The following is a 21,463-nucleotide window of genomic DNA, read 5'->3' as shown; positions in this document are numbered from 1 at the left end:
AAGTGCAAAAATGACAGTCGTATGGAAAGCAGTCTTTACGCTAAGCTAACCGGCTGCTGGCTGTAGCCTTACCTTTAATACCTTTAATTAATCTTTCCATCTAACTCATTAACAAACAAGTGCTTGAACAGACATTTCACATGAGGTTACAAGGTTTGACATCCACTTGACTGAAGATTTTTGTCTCTTGAGTAATTTATTCAGTGAAATAGATGTTCTGATTGCTGTTGATAGAATTCAATTCTTCAGCTCTGAATCTACTACTTGGGCACCTCAACGGAAACAGTTTTATATTCTTATCACATACACAGAGTGACAGAACATAACAGATATCAGTTAGTTCACAAGACTTGGGTCACCTGAAACATCCTATTGGATCAATGACAGCTGGCTGCCAAGCCCACACACACGCATGCACGCACACACGCACGCACGCACACACAGACGGACGCGTGCACACGCCGCAGTCGCTTTGGAGCTGGTGACATGGGTCAGTGCTTGTGGGGGAAACAAAGCTCAAGTGAAGCGAAAGCAGAGGGCTCAGTCACGAATGTGGTGTCACTCCATGCAGATCAGTGTGGACACTTAGAGGCAAGCCGCCGCTGCACACAGACAGACTCCACAGAGCGACGGACAGACAGCCTCGACTGAGACGCAAAAGGGACATATTCTAAAAAAAAATGGTACAGCCGTAATTAGAAAAAAGAGAATCAATACGAAGCATGAAGCAATATGAGAAGTGCAGGGTAGAATCACTCGGCAGCAAGCTTTGCACCCAAATATCAAATGTTTCCTTTGTCTCTCATAGCCTTCCAGAATGAATATGTTAATCAGACCTTAACAAATGAGACACATTGTACTGCAACCACCGATCACATCTTAAGACCTGACCAAACACGCTATGCAGTGGGAGGTCAGAGGCCAATGCTAAATGAGAGGGTATGAGTAAAAGCTACTTCAAACGGTCGACAACCCAGAGATCAAAGGATGAGACACTAAAACGGTGCCCAAGAGGACCACGCGCCCTTTAAAGGGGAAGAAAACTGCCAACATCCATCTGTGTGCATTTCACTATCTTGCCTTCATCTCCGCTCGGTGTCCTTCCAACTCTTTCATTTTGACTATGACGGGCTGCCCCCTTTAAAACAAAGAAATAAATAAAGAAATAAAAATTGTATTCCTCCCCCTCCCCGAGGCTGGGCAGTCCATGCAGGAAGGTAAACATGTCCACTGTGGTGAGCTCAGACCACGCAGATGCTTCGCTCCAGGTAACAGTCGTCCTCCACAGCTCTGCGCCCACCAGCAACATCTCGGCATTCACGAGCAGTGCAGAGTAGCCTATGTCTGAACAGATTTCCGCTTCAGTGCCAAACCCTCCCTCCTCAAGCAAGGACATCCATGGATTTGATGAGGAGGTTGATTCAAATCAGGGTCAACAGTCTGACCTCTACCTACAGTACCTGGCTGATGGCTTATATTCCGCCTGAAAAGCATCAACTTTTTTTTTGATTTTTGAAGTGCTTTTCGTAAAGAAAGGACCCGCTATTGACGAGGTTGGAAGTCATTTTGAAGGCTCGGTGGGCGTTCAGACCGAAAACAGCCCTGTGTTAAAATAACGCGGGGGGCTGCGTTGCATTGGTGGGGGCGTGCTGTTTCAGGTACCGGCAAGGTGGTGAAATAGGATCACGGAATTTCAGTTTAAGTAACGGATCCACAACTCTGAAAGCTTATCAGAGGTTTCTAATACTATGAGACACAATCTACCGTGGATGTGCGCCTTTCGCCCTTTCGAACGCCCGTGCTGTGTCGATCCTGCTTACACTTCCTTTTAAAATGCATTTCAGTGATTGGAACACAAGCGGACAGTCGAGACACACCACCATTCACACCTGTGTCTGTCATGCGTCTCCAAGGCGTCCAGCTGACCGCTTCAGACCGTTCAGATGTTCCCATGACGTCCTTGGCTGAGACGCATCAGGACACATTTTCGCGTACACTGCAAAAGATATGTGGTCAAACATATCCCAGACCCCCATGAAGCAGAGCGATGCTGCTGTCTGTCTGTGTTGGTGTTCTCTTGCGCAGCAGATGCCAAAAAAACACAGCGAATCTGCTAATCAATTCAAAACCGCCAGATTTACTAAGTAAATGGCAAATATGGAAATGTGTGCAGCAGTTTTCAGCGAGTTTGCGGCCACAATCTGCACATGCTCAACGCCTGATTTACTAAGGCAGGAGTTCATTACACAGTCAGGTCCTGGACTGAACCTGCTGCTGCCCTCCTGACACGTTCTGCGAGTAGAGGAGAGCTCAGCAAGCACAGAGGAGTGCTGGGATGTCTATGAGCTCACTAACCAAAAGCTATTACTCATAAAATGATGTTAATATGTATCCTATACATAATCATTAACACGCACACTCTTGCACAAATGACACAAGCTGTGACTCCTGTTCGTGGCTGGAAAACAGCCCCAAAGTCCACTTTGAATCTGGCCCTCTGTGTCGGATTTTCAACGTAACAAACTTCTGGTTGCAATGCTTTACAGTGAATATATAGGGCATATCTGTGTGCTCAGTCACTGCAAAGGGGAATTAATTGCACTCCGACTGCTCCACAATCGTATGGAATTACTTGCAGAGCAGGAATGTGCAATGCACCAAAATCCAGACGGCATTCACAGTGACAGAACTAATTGCACGACAACTGTCAAACTGAAAATTCAGGTCATCGGTTTGGCGTACAGTACATTTGTGTTCTTAGAGTCCAGCCTATATGCTTCATAATCCTGTTCCTCTGTAATGCGTAGGTGGACAAGGTGTGGGCTGATGTTCATTACTTTCCTCTCTGCCAGTCGATACTCTTCCTTAGTCTTCTAGTGCTCCCATGGTGATACTATGTATACCCTAGCTGCCAAATACAGCATAAGACTGTGAAAGTGTGTTGTTTGTGTGTGTGTGTGTGTTTGTGCGTCTGTGTGCGCATGTAAAGCAGAGAACATGATATGATTATGGTGACAGGAACGTACATCCATATCCAAGATTTCGTCTCTAATAAAATCAGTGAATATCACAGAGTTCTCCTTCGACAGTATTGTGTCAATGGCTGCACTGCTCCCACCACCCACTGGTTAAAGGTGCCAGTGTGTCTGCCTTGCTTTTCAAAGCCTTTGCACAGAAACCTCCAGAAAGTGACAGCATGGTTGCTTGAAAAAAAAAAAAAAAAAAAAAGTCATCAATAGAGCTCCCCTCAGGGCTGAGTCAAGAAACTTTCCTGCTTCAAGACACAATAAAAGCAAAAAAAAAAAAAAAAAATCTACCATGACCAGCAATGCAGCCGCGAAACAGGACTTCGGTGAGTCCACTCCAGGCCTGCAGAGACAGACGAGTCTCAGGTCTCAGAGACATGGGTCCCCGTGTCTCTGGCTGATGTGAGGCTGATGGTGGTTGCTGTTTCCCTTATGTTTACTATCATTTCCCTTCACAAACAGAGGCCAGGCTGGAAAAGGGCAGAGAGCCAGGGCCTCCAGCACGCAGGCAGTCCAAGATGGGGGGGGGAGCGACAGAAAGCGAAAAGAGGACTAGAGATAAAGGAGAGAGTGAGAGAGGGGTAAAGGCAATCGCTGATGAGAGAGGGAGAGAGAGGGAGAGAGAGGGAGAGAGAGGGAGAGAGAGGGAGAGAGAGTGTTCGGGCTAAGCTGCCTCCAGACACCACGCAGCTCAGAGCAGATCGAGAGTGACGGCTTGCTGATTAGTCAACTCACAGCCCCCAAGACTGGAGTCTGTGTACATGCGCACGCATACACACACAAAGTTGCATTGCAGATCAACCCATGCTTTTATCATTACACATATGGAAACATATGGACACACATACATGTCAATGACTGAAGACTTATAATATCGCACAGCACGACAAAGTGTACTTTGAGGCGAACGAGCCGTCTGCGGGTCGGCATTTTGTACGTGTGCGCGTCATGTGAAGAGGGAGCGTAGCTTTATTATGAGCAAAAACGTGTGTGGGGTTTGGTTGGTAATTACCTTAAGGAGGTAGACGGGGATGTTGCTGAAGTCCACAGGGAGTTTGAGAAGGAACCGGGCTGAGAACTCTCCTGTCTGAAGAACAAGAAACACAGGTAAGTGTGAAACATACAGATCACACGAACATGGTGCCTGTCAGTGCAGTCTGCAGATAGAATTATTTTCAACAGACTGCTGTGATGTTCACTCTCTGGGTCTTCTAAAACCAAAGCTATGGTTATGGACAGACAGACAAATCACTTCCACCTCCTCAGGCCTAAAGAACAGCGGAGACTGCAGAGAGCTGTAAGTACCTTGACACTTACACAGACACTTGTACTTATTGTCAGTATAAGTACCAAGGTAAGAGCTCTGATGTAAACACTGAGGCAATATGCAAGAAAAAAGGCAACAAACGCGGTATTTTCTGCAGAGGCCACTGTAGAATCAGTCCCCACCTTCTCACTGATCAACTTAGCCATGTCAGAACAAATCCTCTGGACATCATACCCTTTGCTCAGAGACACAGGTCTCTAAAAATTAGGTGCAACAGGTTCAAGTTTTACTTTGTCCTCTAATAGAGCATAACTGCCTCTTGGTCCCCCTCTCAGCTGAGCACTTCATCTTATCTCTGTTCCTACTGCTGCTCTCTGTCTTGCTTTCATCACATGGACCTTTTATTGTGTTGTGTATAGTATGAACACTTTCTTCAGCTGACTCACTGTGTTTTTATTGTGGTCATGTTTTATGTATTTATATTTTATGGTTTCACTCTCCCTTGCAGCATAAAAAAAAAAAAAAAATCCTCTTGTGTTGTAATAACATGTGCCTTAACTAACCGACTATCGGAGCGCCCATCACTTAACTATGAGACACTGTGGGCCTGCTGTTTCAGAGCTCCCAATTCATTAAGATGCCTTACCTGATATGCTCAATGTCCCACTGTGATACACTGAGTAAAAAAGGTTATGCTAGTCAGGCCATTAGTTTAATTATCGCTTTCATTAGGTTCACAGTTCATTAGTAAAACACATTTTATGGAGACAGATCTCTGTTCAAATACACCTCAAACAGTCCAAACTCTGTACTTTGATTTAAAGTTCTGCTGCCTTTAATAATGTGCAGATGCAGGCAGTAACTCAAAAAAACACAGTGTAATCATAAATTTTGGATTTTGTACTGCTTATGAGTGTCTATTCACAGGCATGCAGACACACAGATGCCAACATGATGGCACAATGCTCTGGACATCATGTACCATGGGGCGGCATACTGTGAACGGTAAAAAAGAAAAAAAGTTTAAAATCAAAAACACACGATTCTAAAATGTCTGACACAAGTTCTTTTGTCCAGTTGCACTGAAAGTTTCATTACAAGCTGTTTCCAATGGAGATTTCCTCTGAGGCCTGCATATAAAACTGTGTGCAATTATGTGTAAGAATTTGATTCAATAAATTGAATTTTTTCAATTGATTTTTTTTGCTGTTGTTGTTGTTGACATCCAACATATTGAACTCTTTCCGGTCATGAAGCCTGGTGAAAATGATTAGTTCGATGTGACACGCTTTTTTTTGTTTTTTCGCTGCTTCTCTGATGTCCGCTCTCTCACTCGCTCCTCTCCTGATTCACTGAATTAAAAGTTCATTTTGACCAAGCCAAAGTTAGAGGTGATTGTTGGAACAGTGAAAGATGAACCAAGAAGGTTTTGGTGAACTTTATTTCGTTTCTGTCGAGTTTGAATGAAATGTGTTTTACAACGCTAAAATGACTGTTTCTGTAAATGGAGTTTGGTGAGAATGATATAGAGGCTGTTTCTGGATAAACAAAACGGATCTTACCCTTCAGTGAAAGGTCTGTCTCTCAAGAGTCTTTTCCATAATATTGTCGAACGCTTACTGTAGCAATCTGAGCGTATCATTGGCAAAAACAAACACTTACTGGACATACTTTGACAGTGTGCGAAAGCCTGGAGGGATTACACTGCAGCTCGTTTTGTGGCTGCAGACTGCTGCACTCTTGCTCAATACTGGACCAGTTTCAAAAACTGGTGTCCTCAAAAACAGGAAAATAGGATCTATATTCACAGAAACATCTGACTGGAATTTCGGGAGTTTTTTCGGGACATTAAAGTCCTCCACAACATGTGGACCTGCACCAACTGGAAAGTCCACACACAACGTCACTTTCCTTGACTGAAAATGTAATGCAGGTCGAGCTAATACGAGCGAATAATTCAACAACACTGTATCGGACATTAGTTTACTTGTTTTTCTTGTGAAGTGTACATATGGAGACCTCTTAAATGACATGTTTATGTTGAAATAAATATATCTATACATGTAGTACGTCTCTCATTGTATTGGTTTGCCCTCTTATGGGAATAATGTGCAAACATAGATATTTGAATGATTTGAACCTATGTGTGTTTTTCAGAAGGAATAAGCAAATGTCATTTTTGGCCAATTTTGACAGCCCTAATATAAGTCAAACCATGTTCATTCCACCTTATTTCGATGTTTAATAATCATGACTATTGGCGTTCTCAGCTCAAGACTGGCCAAGCTACAGGAATAACACGTGAAGAATGTTTCTTTGAGGCATTTTCTAATACATCCCATGACTTTTGGCTTTGTAAAGTGTAGGCCATCGCAAACAACAAAGTCATTAAAACAGTTGCCTACCCAGCTGTTCTTGCGCCCGGCATAAATCTCCATGTTGCGGCCATAGTTGGGATCCTCCAGCAGGCTATCGTACTCGAAGAGCAGCCTGGAGCTTTCTCGCAGACGCTGGCACTGGTAGTGGTGGTACTGCTGGATAAGCTCCTTCACCAGCTGGAGCAAACATTCTGGGTTGCCGGCATCCCACTGGACCAAGTGCTGAGGTAGACACCAGGGAAGACGCATAAGGACAAACATAAGACATACCATTCTTTTTTTGTTTTTTTTTTGTTCCATGTTAACAACATGTTAGCATGTAAAACTGTAAAACACCATTATTATAATTACAGAAAGCAAATGAACTGAGAGGATTAGCAGCCTTATTTGGCATCTACTCCATTTTCTGGTGGGGTAGATTTTACAGGAAATCCTCTAAACTGAATTCAGGCACAATAAGAGATTTCAATATGGCATTAAAAACAAGCAGGGTGCTACGCTTTGAGCAAAACTGAAGATTTCAAACGCCGTAATGGCAACATCCTGAGAAGACACTGGAGCAAAGGGGCAGATTTCTTTATGCTGCCGATTGTCTTGACCGTGGGCTCATTTCTTTCCAGTATTCTGGAAAGATAGACGCCACTCAAACATCTGCTCTGAATTAACTGGCATACACGTGGTGAGATGAAAACCTACAGAGAGCTGATCAATTTCAACAACCTTCAAGATTCTGAATGACACTTGAGGCAACATTGGGAAAAGATGAGAATGTTTATTCATTCTCATCTTTTTCTTTTAGTGGTAGAAAATGTGCTATTGCAGCCGCAGGGGTGGTTGAGAGGAACATAGCAGAGGTAACAAAATTGAGCCTGGAAGAAAGAAAATGTCACTGTAATAGCCTAATCCTAACAAAGGGTACTTCCCATTACCAGATCAGAAGGAAAGGGTTGTGCTGAAGGATGTCCTGTTGCACAGAGTGATTTAGATTGATATGGAAAAGTACTGAGGCAGACCTCTTTCATCTGCAATGTTTCTTTATTGCCACACTCATTGAGAGCTAAAGAGTGTTAAGGGTGCAGTTTATAGCATGATGATATACATCACAATTTATTTAGACGATTTTATCAGAATGCAATCATTAGCTCCTCTTGCGATGTCTAAATGGTGCACGCAGACTGTCCCTCCCACCATTCATAGGGCAAAACTACAATCACATACAACCACCTGTCACATATGAGTGAGCAGAACTGACCACATGTGACCCTCCACCAGGCTGAACTTTCCTATCTTAAGGGGAACCTGTCCATTGATGCGCGGCAAATAAAATGCTTATAATTAATGCAAACAATGCTGTGCAGAAATAAATTGCAGGAAACATGTCAGGTCTAATAAAGACAAATGGGTGAGAGCTTTATAATGGAGAAGAACAGCACGCAAACAAAGTCCAAGGCAAAAAAAAACAAAACAAACAAACATCAACAACAAGAAAAAAAAAGCTGAGTGGCTTAATGAGTTCCGTGTGCTGCTTGGACTTTGAAATGACTGTGCCTTTTAATTTAAACAGATTTATGCTGCCTCAAGAAAATGGCCCAATCTCTATCTTTCCACATTGACAGGATGTGGATGGAGGTGATGATGGCAGCAGAGATATAAATGGTAGTAAGTGGCTTCCAGTCGTCTGGGGGGCACAACGCAGGTCGTTCTGCAGCCCTTTGATTGCTGAAAACGAAAGTGATTCCTTTCCTTAAACTCATTCTGAAAGTGAAATTCTGCTGGCAGGCTCAAACTGTGAGTAGACAAAAGACAGGAGGCAACCTGGTGACATAACTGCAATGTCACGGCACATGTGTGACTGCAGTTCATCGCTGCTTTTCCCTGCTGTGCTGCAGCACTCGAGCCAGCGAAATGCAGGTCAACCTATATGATGAGCACACTGGAACAGAGAGGCATTTTGGTGCGTACTGAGTGGGAGGGAGGATTAATACGTGCTGGAAATACTGTAACCATTAAATACCCATTACATTAAGGTGTCAAAAGCAGGATGTCTTTGACTTGGATTAGCTTGTCTCCCTGACTGTCTGTCTTTTTGTCTGTCTGCCTGCCTGCCTGTCTGTCTGGCAGTCCATGTCAGCCCGACGGAGAAAGCTTCCATTGTTTTAGAGCAATGTGGAGGCAATGGCGAGGCCAGGCTAAACAGAGACAGTGACCTCATCGTTCCTGATCCACCAGCGGTTACCAGCAATGCCGGGATTCCCAAAACGAGGGGGCGATACAAACAAGGATGGGCATTGTCCAAAAGAGGCAGTCAGCGCTCCAGGGCAGGAGCGAGCTGAAACTGAGGAGAGACTGAGGAAGTGCTGTGTCAGGACTGTGACACAGAATATCAGTGAAACTCCACTGAGGAGCAGAAGAGGCAGGGAGGAGAGATCAGAGGTGGGAGAGGAGGAGAGGGGGGAAGGGAAGGGAAAAAAAAAAAGGCTGGAGAGCCCGGGCAAGTAGGCCAAGGCCAGTGAAAGCAGGCCTGAGAGTCAGTTTCAGTTTCATTGGTAGATAACAGTGACTGCAAACAAAACTGAACTTCAAAACTGAACTGCTCTCAGGTGAAGCAGGGCGTTGCTGGAAGACAGTCATAATCTTAGTTTAGCATGTAAGCATGCAAACTCATTAGCACTAAACACACAAGCATACAGCTGAGGCTGATGGGAAAAAATAGTTGTGTGGGTATCTGGTCAGAAAACCAAAACCAAAACCAAATAAACATTTTGATCTGATGATGGCGCTAGATGAAAAAAAAAAAATCCAATAAGTTGTTATATTTCAGTCTGGACCAACGTGGTGGACCGATCCAACCGACAGACCAAACCAAATAAACACTGCCGTCCTCACAGCCGTGCTGCTGCTGAGGCTAAATCTCAGCTATGGCCAATAAGAGGACAGTGCACTGGCTCATCTCGTATCGTACTCGATGTTCTGAGTAACAAGGTGCTGCTTGAACGCTGCAGCAAAGCATCGGTCGAACATAGAGGGAGAGACAGTGAAAAGCACTGAGCCAAAAACCAATGTACATGTGTTGCAGTGTGTGTGTGTGTGTATGTGTGTGCGTGCGTAGACATGTGTGTCTGTACAGACTCTTCACTGAATTGATTTTATACGCTCTGCTGAAGGCTGTGTGTGCCAAAACAAATCTATGTGTGTTTTTCATGAATAGGATAAGCCCTGCGGAAAATGTACAGATTTGATATATGAACAACAAAAAAAAAAATAAACAACAAAAGACGCAATAGTCGCAATCTGGGCTATTTGAGAACTGAGATTTAACATTTGATGAAATGAACAGAAAAAAAAAAAATCCATCTACATGCCCTCCAGATCCTTCTGTATGGAAGAAACATCTTTCTCGGGCATTATCTGCAGGGGGTCGATACCACAGCTCTTAACAATACTCCCCAGTTCAATCTGGACCTTATAATCCAATTATTTTTGTCACAACACACTGGCTAAACCTGTGTCAAATGATTAAGCCTCAACTTGGCTTATGGTAAAACCTGTCACCTCTAATAAATAAACCACTGATACCTTCCTTTTTTGAAAAGAGCACATATCTGTCGGGGAAGCCATTTCTAATCGTATTACCTTAAGATATTAGCGTTTGATTCAATATCAATGTTAAATGTTGCACATTAAAAATATATTGGATTAGCATTAGAATTTAATTTAGCATTCTGGTATTCATGTTTCAGTGTGTCCAAGCCAACGTTAAAAACAGTCCAAATAGCAGAGTTGATAGACATACAGTAAATAATATAGAACATTATGCCTTAAATTCCTAAAATTACACCTTTTCATACTGGAGAAATATACAGGCAGTGCGTGGTTTTGAGTTTGAAGGAAAGAATGAAGAAAATAGTTTGTTCTGTCAGTAAAACAGAGAAAATGAAGGAAAGTAGTTGAGAAAATAACATGCATGGTAAAATGAATGCAAATGTCACGGCCAAGGAAAAATTTTCAACAGCTTTCAGATGGTGCAAAGTAAGGTTAAGATGAGCCAGCTAGACCTTGTGCATTACAGTGAACCTTAATTAGAAATCTACAGTCAGTGCTGAATGAGAATAATGCCGGGATCAGACTACACAATATTTAAAAAACCTGCTTATAGCTCTTGAATTTTTGGTGCACCACGTTCAGGAAAAAGAGAAACAAAATCCATGTGCTGATGATTCGGGGTCCGACCGACTGACAGACTGACTGCCATCTCTAGAGCCACGAAACAACCATCCATGGAGAAGTAGTTCAATATAGAGAAAACTACTTTGCTTAAATTTGCGACTCATTGCATCAAACTAAAAGACGTTTCAACATGACACAGAGGCACGATTCTTGATACTTACTGTAGAAATTAAATCAGTGTTGCTTATCGCATTACTTTTGCACAAGGGTACTCGAAACATCGCCTGAGATGCATTGTCACGTAATTGCCAGTTAATAAAATAAGGTTAACCTTACACATGCCCGCATATCAGCACAAATCCCTAATGAGAAGGACATAACAAAGACCTTTGTTTACGCTCTTTAATAAAGTGAAAGGTTGGTGAAAACCAGTCCAAACCAGTCTATGGTGGCAGTGAGTTCCTCAAAACTACACCAGACCTTCCAAACACATCACTGCGCACAAATATTAACTGCCTCCAAATAATATTTCATTGACTAAAATCACAGAGGAGACTCGTCTTCCTAACACCATCAGAAGATGATGACAGGCGGAAAGGAAAACACGCATTTTTTTAGCATGTGAAGTGTATTTAATGGGCCAAACGCATGGCTTCAGAGCAGAGAAGTCCAGTTTATTTGACGTGATCACGCAAGCAGCGGTTAGACTACATGAGGGCGAGTCTGAACGTAGGAACAGTAGTTCAGCATTACATTACTGCGTTATAGACACATGTCATGTAGTTACAGTCATGTGCTACTTTGAAATACGTTACTCCGACACTGACGTCGAGGATAAGGGAAGAACTCACCAGAAACAGTGTTTTCCTTTAAGAACAAAATGTACACCTAAATTGGGCATCTTCACACTGAATAGACCCAAGTTGACAGAATTATGTCTTCCTGTGCCATCCGTCTGTACCATCTTTGATCCAATATTTATCTTAGGCCAATGAGAGAAGGACTGGCATCTGAAAATGCAAGATAATTATATAGGCCAAGAGAAGATATTTGTTTTCACGTCTTAAATGTGATTTTTATAGATGCTGGCAACCTGATCCAATAAATCGCTGTAGACTTGAAAGTGTGAGGCATTAAAAAACTCCCAAGTATTAAATTAATCTCTGTTAGTCTCTAATTCAAGTGTGGGCTCACACCCTGTTTCGCCCCCGGAGAGTGCCAAGTCTAAGATCATGCTAAATTGCTCTTGTCATGTGTTTAAGACACTTGGCATTCTCAGCCCAGTGTTTTTTCACTGTGATCTATGTGGTTTGTGTCCAACACACTACAACTTGTTGACAGAAATAGCACTTTTCTTACTACTTTTAATGTGGTTCAGTTACTGCTTTCGCCCAGTATCAATCCACTGCGAGGGCTGATACTATCGTCCCACCTTAGTCTTGGCACTTAAACAGCTGGTGTTTAAGAATTGCCAATCCCCTTTCCAACAGCCATCTCTGGTCACAAACAATAGCCCGCCTACTAAAAGCATTCCCAGACCTGTCAGTGAGCCCTGCTAATAATAAACTCTAATAAAAGCTGGAACGCATTATTCCCAGAAGCGGGAAGGAAGCAGGAGCAACAGTTGGTACACTATGCCCAGGTTGACATAATCTTGCTTTACGGGCCATCTGAGGTCCATTGTTAGAACAGCGACAAGGGACGAGCTGGAGAGGCAGATAGGAAGCGCTCGCCAATGCGTGGCATTCAGGATTACCAGGGGGTAACGTGAAGTTGGGAATGTTTCCTTTTCCTTGACTAGAGAGTGCTTAAACTGGCTTTCCACTCCATTTTCTTTGTGGAGTTGTTCTGATTAACTAAATTACGAACAATGTCTCATTGTATGGCACCATAACTTCTCTGAGGAGCCTTCATTTTCTAGAATGTGGGAAAATAAAAAAAATCATGCTGCAAATATACACAACAATATATCGTCTGAGGGAGCAGTACAAATTACTGGCTACTACGGCTAGTGTGTAAGTATTTCAAAACAGACCACAAATACAGTATAGATTCATATTTAAGGCTCAATCATTCCCTCGAACAGCTAGGCACCGCAGCTTTTAACAAAAGGTATTCAAACAGGGCTAAACGGAGCATTTGTTGGGGACTGTTCTCAGCGGTGTCTTAATACACAATTGTGGTTGCAAAAAGCAATCTAGACTGACTTTGTTCGTGAAGGAACATGTCACCCAGTGGCTCATTGATGTGTTTTTAGTGGTTTTCATACTGGTTAGAGGGATCAATTCATTGCTATTTGTTGACAACTCGAAAAGTACAGAATGACACACATTTAAGCTTGAAGTGCTGCATCACAGATCCTCCATGACTGACAGAATTCAGTCATGCCCTTTTCTCTAAAGACAAAACCTTGCACTGAATTAAAAGGGCTGGGGAGGTCAAAATCAAACTTCAAAATCAGCTGATTGACCCCAATAAGAAAAAAAAAATCATGCTAATTAATGGCTGCTCAGCTGAGGGAACAGAGCCCAACAGCAAATCCAGACAGTCCAACGGAATTTCCAGTGCGGCTAGACGGAGCCTGCCTTTATCACACAGCAAAGCACTGCAGGAAATTTAAGTGGCAACATGTCGATTTGTATCTAAAGAGGCTATCAAGGCTAGCTCCAGGTCCTAGCACTTAGGCACACAGACTGAGAAAGATTCAAAACACTGGGGAACTCCCAAATATTTAGTGCCTGAACGCATCACTGGACAAGTCTAGACCAGACAAATCATACATTACACACACACAGAGGGGGACAGAGGGGCAGACAAATAGTAGTATTAGGTGAGTAAAAAGAGAGGTGCAATTAGAGATAACTGTTCTTATGTGCTGCATACTTACTCCTATCTCACGGGAGAAGATAAAGAGTGTATTTCTTGTTCTTTGGCTGATGTTGACTGTATTTACGCAAGCAAGTCTGGAGCAATGAAGTATCACCAGCAATGACATACTGTTAAAGGGTCTGTGGTTCATTTTCTTCACATGTGAGAGTCTGTTCAGTGACACTTTCACTTTAAATGCATTAACACACAACAGGGCAGCTGAGAATGGAACAGTGTAGCTCAAATGTTTGCCAAACTTCAGCGTGGTTGAACTGGAACTCGATGCATCACTGCAAAACCTTTAACTCACTGGACATAAGTGGGTGTGCACGGTAAGTGTCTACAGGAAATGATGGAAGAGAACGGATGGCAGACAATTTATGATGACACAACAGTGGATCACAATCACAAAAAAAAAAACATACCACTTGGATATATTGTGCAAATATTTGTATAAAACGTGAAGTTTCAATTCTGTCCTGTAGTCAGTTATCAGTTAATGAATTAAGGAAGACAAAAAGAACCGTGTTATGCAACAGTAACATCTTCTACGCAAAGGATTGTAAGTAGTACTAGTCTCCACCTCCCATCTCTCCTTGTCTTTGTCATTTCCTCCTCTTGGGTCACTTTTCCCAGCAACTCGTGAGGAGATCAACTCTGCTGAATTCCTGTCACTAAGTCTGATCAATGTACGTCTTTCCAAACTCCTCTCTGCCGGGCTCATGCTCCTCCCCTCCAGCCTTGACCAACATCTCAATCTCTCTTTTGTCAGAGCCACAGCATCGCGGTCCTTTTTTTTTTTTTTGCATGGAGGGAAGGCTAATGAGATTCGGCTAATGGTCCGGTTTACAGAGGTGACAATGTATGCAGGATCTGAACTCTGAAACCTTTGTTCACACTACTTGTTTCTTATGTGTTCAAACGAGTGTAATGCCATGAATACCTTTAGAGAGTCTGTCCAAAAAAGAGCACTTTCAAGCGTGGCCAGTTGAAACAGGCAGAAACACTTTTGCCTTCAGATGAGTTCGGATAACGCTTTATAGAAGGCTGCTTCAGTTTTAGCTGCGCGTACCCAATAAACTGGCAACTGAGTGGTACACATACATGTCCTGTTTAGACACAACCATAGTGCCAGACGAGGCCAGCCAGCCACCGCGTTCATTTGGGTTTATATTAATTCAGTTCCCATGGTAAAACCAACATTGCATGTTCTAAACTATTTAAAAACTTTAACTACAGTCTCTACATGCTCATACCACAATTAAGTAATCTCTTATAAGCCGCTTTCTAACTACCAACTGGAATCAATTAAATCTTTAGGTTATATGGCTATAACTGTTTCAGAGTGGCCAAGGATGATTAAAGTTAAGGGGGCAATCACTGGTCAATTTAAGATGTATTTCCATGTTAAAAGGAACAATGGCTCCTTCTCTGCCTAAAATAAACCCATGAGCACGGCAGATGACTTTCCACAGCCCTAATAGAATTAGAGTCATGAAGCTAGTGCTAGACTTAACATTAGTGACCAGTTAAAAACAAGCCTTACAGTATGTGTATCAAAGCACTCTGAGGTAGGGCACTGCCCTGGTGGCCAATTACACACAGTCTGGATGTCATTTAGCCTACATACGGCCTTCACAATGAACCCTTGCACCCTAGCAACAATGCAACAGTGAACCTCAATAAATTTGTGGCAGACTTTGCTCATATTCCATGCCTCATGGAACTGCTCTGCTATAAAAGGTTTATTTGTGGGACATGTGGCCTCTCATCATCCAGCTGGAGTATTTAAGTCTCTTTCATCCCTCCTGCATTGTGGTTTGAATGTTGAAAGGACTTTTCTTAATAATCACTAAGGATTGAGGACTTCTTCATTATTGTTGCTGCAGTATTTCATGTTTTAGTGGCTAGACCTTCTGAAGGTGGCATGCAGGCAATTCAGCAGTCTCTGAGGCAGGATTTTTGGGAGGATCTCAGGGGGCAAAAAACAGAACAGTGAAAACAGTACATCCAGCAAGTGCTCCAAAATGATACGAGAACTGTTGTGAGACATATTCTTTTAGACATTCAAGTAGTATTGTGCTTGAATTTGTTACATCAAATGCTCCCTGCTTCAGTGAAAGTCTAAAAATGAGTCTAAAAATGAGAATAACATTTCCAACATGGCCACTGTACCATACAAGGTTGACCTTGGAGGTATTGTGCTTGTTTCAGTCCAGTTTTTTTGCCTTTTATTTTGCAACGGCAATGCATTTCTCTGTTGAAACAGAAACATGGATAACTAACCTTCGCAGGGCCTGTTGACAGCAGGGAAAAACACAAGGCTAAACAGAGAAGCTAATGATACCCTTGGCTGGCTGTAAACAAGCGCAATGTGTTGCTGAGACATCAAGAATTCAACCAGCCACTGACAGAGGACCTAAAATTAGCCTAATGTTTACCCCCAGTGGATAACAAAGGCTAGAAACATATTGCCTGTGAGTGCCAAAAGTCATCCACACTCCTCAGATTTGATCTATTGAGAGTAATTTACTCATCAGTAGCACACTAATATTTTTACTTGGCATTAATCAGCAGCCTCTTATGATTTGGTTTCAGTAAAAAGGTCAGATGTTTCTTTCACAAGTCACCAAAACATACTCTGCAGACACCTGGTCCATTTGTTTTAAGAGGATTCTTTCTCAGTTCACACAGCCAGTGGTCAGCCGATGGTAAAAATTTCCCAAGGGACGTGGGGGGAAATTTAAGGAATTGCTGGGAATTCAGCGTTTTAAAGAGTGAGAGGGGGCTGTACTTACTGAAAATGTACAGGAAAAGGAGTGAGTAGGAGAGGAGGATCTCAGGCAGACAGACGAAGGAGGATTATGAAAGCATGGACAGCAAAACACAGCAAGAACATAAGTGAGAAAAATAAACAAGCGCTGCGCTGCCAAGCACTGGCTCAGCAGAGGTACTTCCCCTTATGTGCACAGCTGGATTTGCGAGACGGTGAGCAATACTCCCCTCTCTACTCCCAGACTCTGACACAAGCAGGGGAATTTAGCTTCTCTGTGCTAGGCTGATTCAAAAATAGCACTGGATAACTGCATGGTGGTAGCTTAACAACAACAAGAAAGTACTCAATAGAGTGCTGATCTCTATCTAGGCCTGATAATCTCCCCCGTCAACACTGTTCTGAGTCCATGAGAGCCAATAGATATTCATTTCCAGTCAACAAGGTACAAGGTAATTTGACTGGTTTAGAACTCATGGCTTAGAAAACATTTGTCAGAACAAAACTGAATGTTTGGCTACTGGCAGAACACAAAGGGTCCAGTCCAGTATCCCCAAGAACTCCATCCATATGGGACAATTCGGCACCTCATGATTTATGTTCAATGGCAACCCAGAAGTGGGACGCCCTATATGTGGTGAAGGGTGTGGAGGTCAGGGTTGTGCATCTGCTTGTTCCACATCCAACTTTCATGCAGGAGAAAGGAGCTCAAGTCTGTCACAGACTTAGAATTAACGTTTGCCTTTTTATTAACGCTAAAGTGGTTTAGCCGTCTAAGCCTAACCATATCCAAACCAGATTTACTTCCCATAACCAGCATCTTTGCCTGACCATAACCACAGAGTAGAAGCCATGTGCAGACACTGCCAAAGGAGTGAATTTTAAAAACGTTGGTGCTGAGCATAATCTGGGGTTTTGTGGAATTGTCCCAACTGTCCCAATATTGAAATTTTGCCTTTAGAGGAACATGAGTGACTGACAAAGAAGGCCAGGCCATACAAGAACAGATGAGAGGTTTCATACGTTGCTGGAAATTTAAGTCCCAAAAAAGTTGGGAAGCTGTGTAAAACATAATAAAACCAGAATGCAATCATTTGCAAATGAACTATGTTTACTGATGACAGTTAGTGGTAATATCCTTTATACAATCATGTGTTCACAAAGCGGTAAACCTCGCTCCTTCCTTGCTTGTGAACGACTGAGCCTTTCCAGGATGCCCCTTTCATACCCAATCATGACACTATCACCTGTTACCAATGAACCTGTTTACCTGTGGAATGTTCCAAACAGGTGTTTTTGGAACATTCCACAACTTTCCCAGTCTTCACTTGTTTCTGTCTCAACTTGTTTGAAATGTGCATCAAATTCAGAATAAGCAGATATCTACAAATATCAGTCAAGCTGATGAGGTCCAACGTGAAGTAAACTGTCTTTACGCTGCTTTCAATCGAGTACATGTCAAAAACAATTAGCAAATCATCTATGTTCTTCCTTCCTTGAATGTTGACGTTAGCTGTTGTCCTGTTTCCACACTCAAAATTCAAAACTAGTTCAAATCCACTGTTAAACGAAATTGTAAAATACATTTCAGGATACTTCTGTAAACTATCCTCTTTGGAAAATTACCAGGAAGTATTTACTGAGTATTCCTTTGTACCTCTGAAAAAGAATTGGAGGATTATACCGTTCAAATCATTGTTTAGGACTGAAACTTAGGTGTGGTTAAAACATCCACACAGATTATCTGGAACTTATGGTCATGTTGTAACCACTTTTTGTGGTGCAGCAGCTTGTATTAATATACAAACATTAAAACCACACCCCATTTGAAACTAGACAGTGCTGATGCAACCAGCCCTTGAAAACCAGTTCTCATACTAGACAGACAATAAATGACAAAGTCTAGGTACTTTCATCTCACCGTTTTCTGGTCAAAGTTTAAATATACTTCAACGTTGGAAACAAACTGTTAATGTTCAAAAGTTAGAATTATGCAAACTAAGATGGAATAAATGCTATAATATTTCCCTCCAGGTAAATTTCCTAGAAGTGTAGTGTCAGCATGAACCTCATAATCTCATAAATCAACTGTTGTTAATGCCTATCATCTGAGTCCTGGCTGCTCTACACTGCCTTTATCACAAGCTAGGTTAACATACATGTTCTACACAAACTACAACAGCTCCTTTAACCTGTTGAGGTTAGCCTGCTTCTGAATCATGGCTTCAGAGAGATGATCAGATTTGCAGATAACCAGGAAGTCAAAACAGAGTTTATGGCATAATGAAGTGCTGCCAGTGATTGCAACATTTGCAGCTATCTGAAACCACACACCCACGGTGGCTGCAGCGTTTGTTTGTTTTGCAAAGGGTATATGTGGCGCTGCTACAACACCCTCTGGCTACCGGGACCGGTGAAGCTGTGATCTGCACTTTGACGTATCTGTCTGACATTTAGGACGGGCACATAGGAGAACTGTGCAATATGGGAAATGCAAAAAAAAAACACATTTTGCTTGGAATAAATTAGCATTTTAAACCCTTCAAATGAATGAGGAGTAAGTTTAGATACTCACTGGTAGTTCTGATGGTTCGGGGAGAAACTCAGCATCTTCTCCAAAAATGAAATCTGGTGGCAGCTCTGGATACCGTGCATTGAATATGATGTCCCCTGGGAGAAGAGAGGGAAACCTGATGACCTGATTGATGAAGTCGCACACAAATGTGGACAGTGTGAACTCAGAAAGGTGGCTTGCTTGTGTTTCATTGTGCTCTATAGAATGACCACAACGCATCGAGGGATCAACCTAACTTTCATCTCATAAGAGCTCATTTTCGTGTATTTGCACTCTGCAAACAAGCAGCTTTTATGTACAGCCGAACCCTAAAATGTCACTTTTTTAATATCAGCGTGGCAGTCCACTTTATTCTAGTGCTGCAGTCTCAGACATGGACAGTCATTTTTTTTTGAACATGGCTGAAACAAGGGAAATTGCAGTGGGAACAATTTGACATCATCTTAACCAAGTCAGTCTTGAATCGGAATCTGACATGCAAAGGCTTGTTAAGGCAGCTGTTTTTTTTTTTTTTTTTTTCAGCGGCTGCCTTAACAACCGCATGATATGCAGCTGTTGAGCTCTGGGTTGTTTTTTTTTTTTTTTAAATTTAAGTACCTACGGTAATGAGCAAACTTGACATTTACCACCGAAGCCACTCAAATCCTGCCAAACAGGTCTCTCTTGTAAAGATAATTGCATAGGTCTTTTTAATATAGCACACATACAGCAATGCTAAAATGAAGTTTATTTATTCAGAATCTGAATCTTTGATTGAAAAACGCATTTAGACAAGACACAAAATAAAAGTACAGATGGGAACGGCCCTCTCTGAGGACATCATAACATGAACACATAACACATTGCTCGGGCTGGTTCACAATGTTCCGATATTATGTTACACAATTCTATTTGTGTGCTGCAAGTCTGTTCTGCTTTTTTTTTTTTTTTTTTTTTTTTGTCATTCCAGTTCCAGCACGAAGAGACAAACTTACACATATGGAAGTACTTTTCCATTGGAGAAGAGTCAAACAAGGAGAAGAGAGGATGTGCTGTGAATCTGTACAAACCGCTGGAAGTCTGTCAGAGCTGCACTGGCATGATCCCAGAGGGAAATTGAGGTATTGGAAGTGTTTACAAGTTACAACATAGGCTTTCATATACTGCTTTGTTCCTACAGCCTGAGACAGCGATGAAAGAGCCTCCCTCAAAAGTGCAGTCGAAGCCTAACGTACCCTCTCAAAGTCTTACCTCTGTCAGCCGGACATTTTATTGAGGTCGCAAGGGCGTGACATGTGCAACAACAAAAGCCACAAATTGTTGTTTCGCAGCACCAGCCACAGCGGTGAAGTGGAGGGGGCATTAATAGTGCTTCGCTCTGAACAGAGTGTGCCGCGCTTTTGCACGCTATCAGTAGGCAGGTCCATAGACTGGCAGACACCAACCTGCGGCCCTGCATCCTTGATTAAACAAACCTTCTTCCTCAGGCTAAAGCACAGGAAGGTGCAGCAACTAGTACAACAGCTGCATAGATGTCGCGTGCCAGTGGCTTGTTTTTTTTCGGGGGGTGGGGGGTGGTGGGGTGCAGCTCTCATGTCTCCATGAATTAAAGACTTCTCCCTTAACTATGACAGATATAGCCCACACAGTGGTTTTTGATCAACTTAGGGGTAAAGATAGGGTATATTACACCGCTCTCTGAATCAAACCACCCGACATGAATAAGGATTGGCGGTCATTAGGGTTTGACGAGCGGCAGACTCTGGTTCGGTGAGCTAACCTAGAAGCACAAAGAGGACAGCAACGTCAGGGAGAGGCAGCGGGGAAAAACAGCGTGTAGAGCCAGAATATTTTCTGACTCCGTGAATTAAAGTTCCTCTCCTGCCATTGATTAAACCCCTAGAAATTTTCCCCTGTTCATCAAAACAACATATATAGAAGTTCTTTTCCATGAACAAATGCCTTAAAATGGCTTACATGTAACACCTTTGCCTTCATTAAGTTTGCACGGCGCAAACTGGCTCACCTTCGCCTCTGCTCGTCAAACACACAAACAAACCTTTCTGGCAGAGAGCCCCGAAGGAAAACCTCTCCCACATGCCACACATATGCACTTGAATAACCCAAGCTCATCTTGCTAACGGTAGCAGCTCATGAGGATGACCTTCATGCTTTCAAGCTGAAATTCATGTGTTCTGTCTGATTTCTCGTAATGGATGAAGCCATCATCTAAGCGAGCAGCTCAGCTCTCTGACAAGCTGCTTTGAGTAGAGACCTGGCTGTCTGGATCCATGCTTCTGGACTGTCATTGGTCCACAGAAGTTCAGGGAGGAAGCACACAGCCATGGCATTGGCTGCTTGTTGCACTCGTGATACATCTTGTAGGAAATAATACGGCGACGTAAATAAGGATAAAAACTTTCATTGGAG

General features: G+C 42.6%; 1 protein-coding gene across 2 annotated transcripts in view; it reads right to left on the bottom strand.

Annotated features, from left to right (window-relative positions):
- babam2 (BRISC and BRCA1 A complex member 2) overlaps positions 1–21,463 on the bottom strand; it is a 70,912-nt gene that overhangs the window by 45,780 nt on the left and 3,669 nt on the right. For both annotated transcript variants that reach the window (XM_076749315.1, XM_076749314.1), the window contains exons 4-6: positions 19,055–19,149; positions 6,699–6,893; positions 4,039–4,113 (exon numbers count right to left, since the gene is read on the bottom strand). In XM_076749315.1, the coding sequence (XP_076605430.1) occupies positions 4,039–4,113; positions 6,699–6,893; positions 19,055–19,149 (365 nt within the window). The remainder of the gene's footprint in view (positions 1–4,038; positions 4,114–6,698; positions 6,894–19,054; positions 19,150–21,463) is intronic.

Source organism: Chaetodon auriga, chromosome 14, assembly GCF_051107435.1.
Source record: "Chaetodon auriga isolate fChaAug3 chromosome 14, fChaAug3.hap1, whole genome shotgun sequence".
In the NCBI taxonomy this organism is placed as follows: domain Eukaryota; kingdom Metazoa; phylum Chordata; class Actinopteri; order Chaetodontiformes; family Chaetodontidae; genus Chaetodon; species Chaetodon auriga.
The sequence above is the reverse complement of the archived record's forward strand: the minus strand, read 5'-3'. Positions and strand labels throughout refer to the sequence as shown.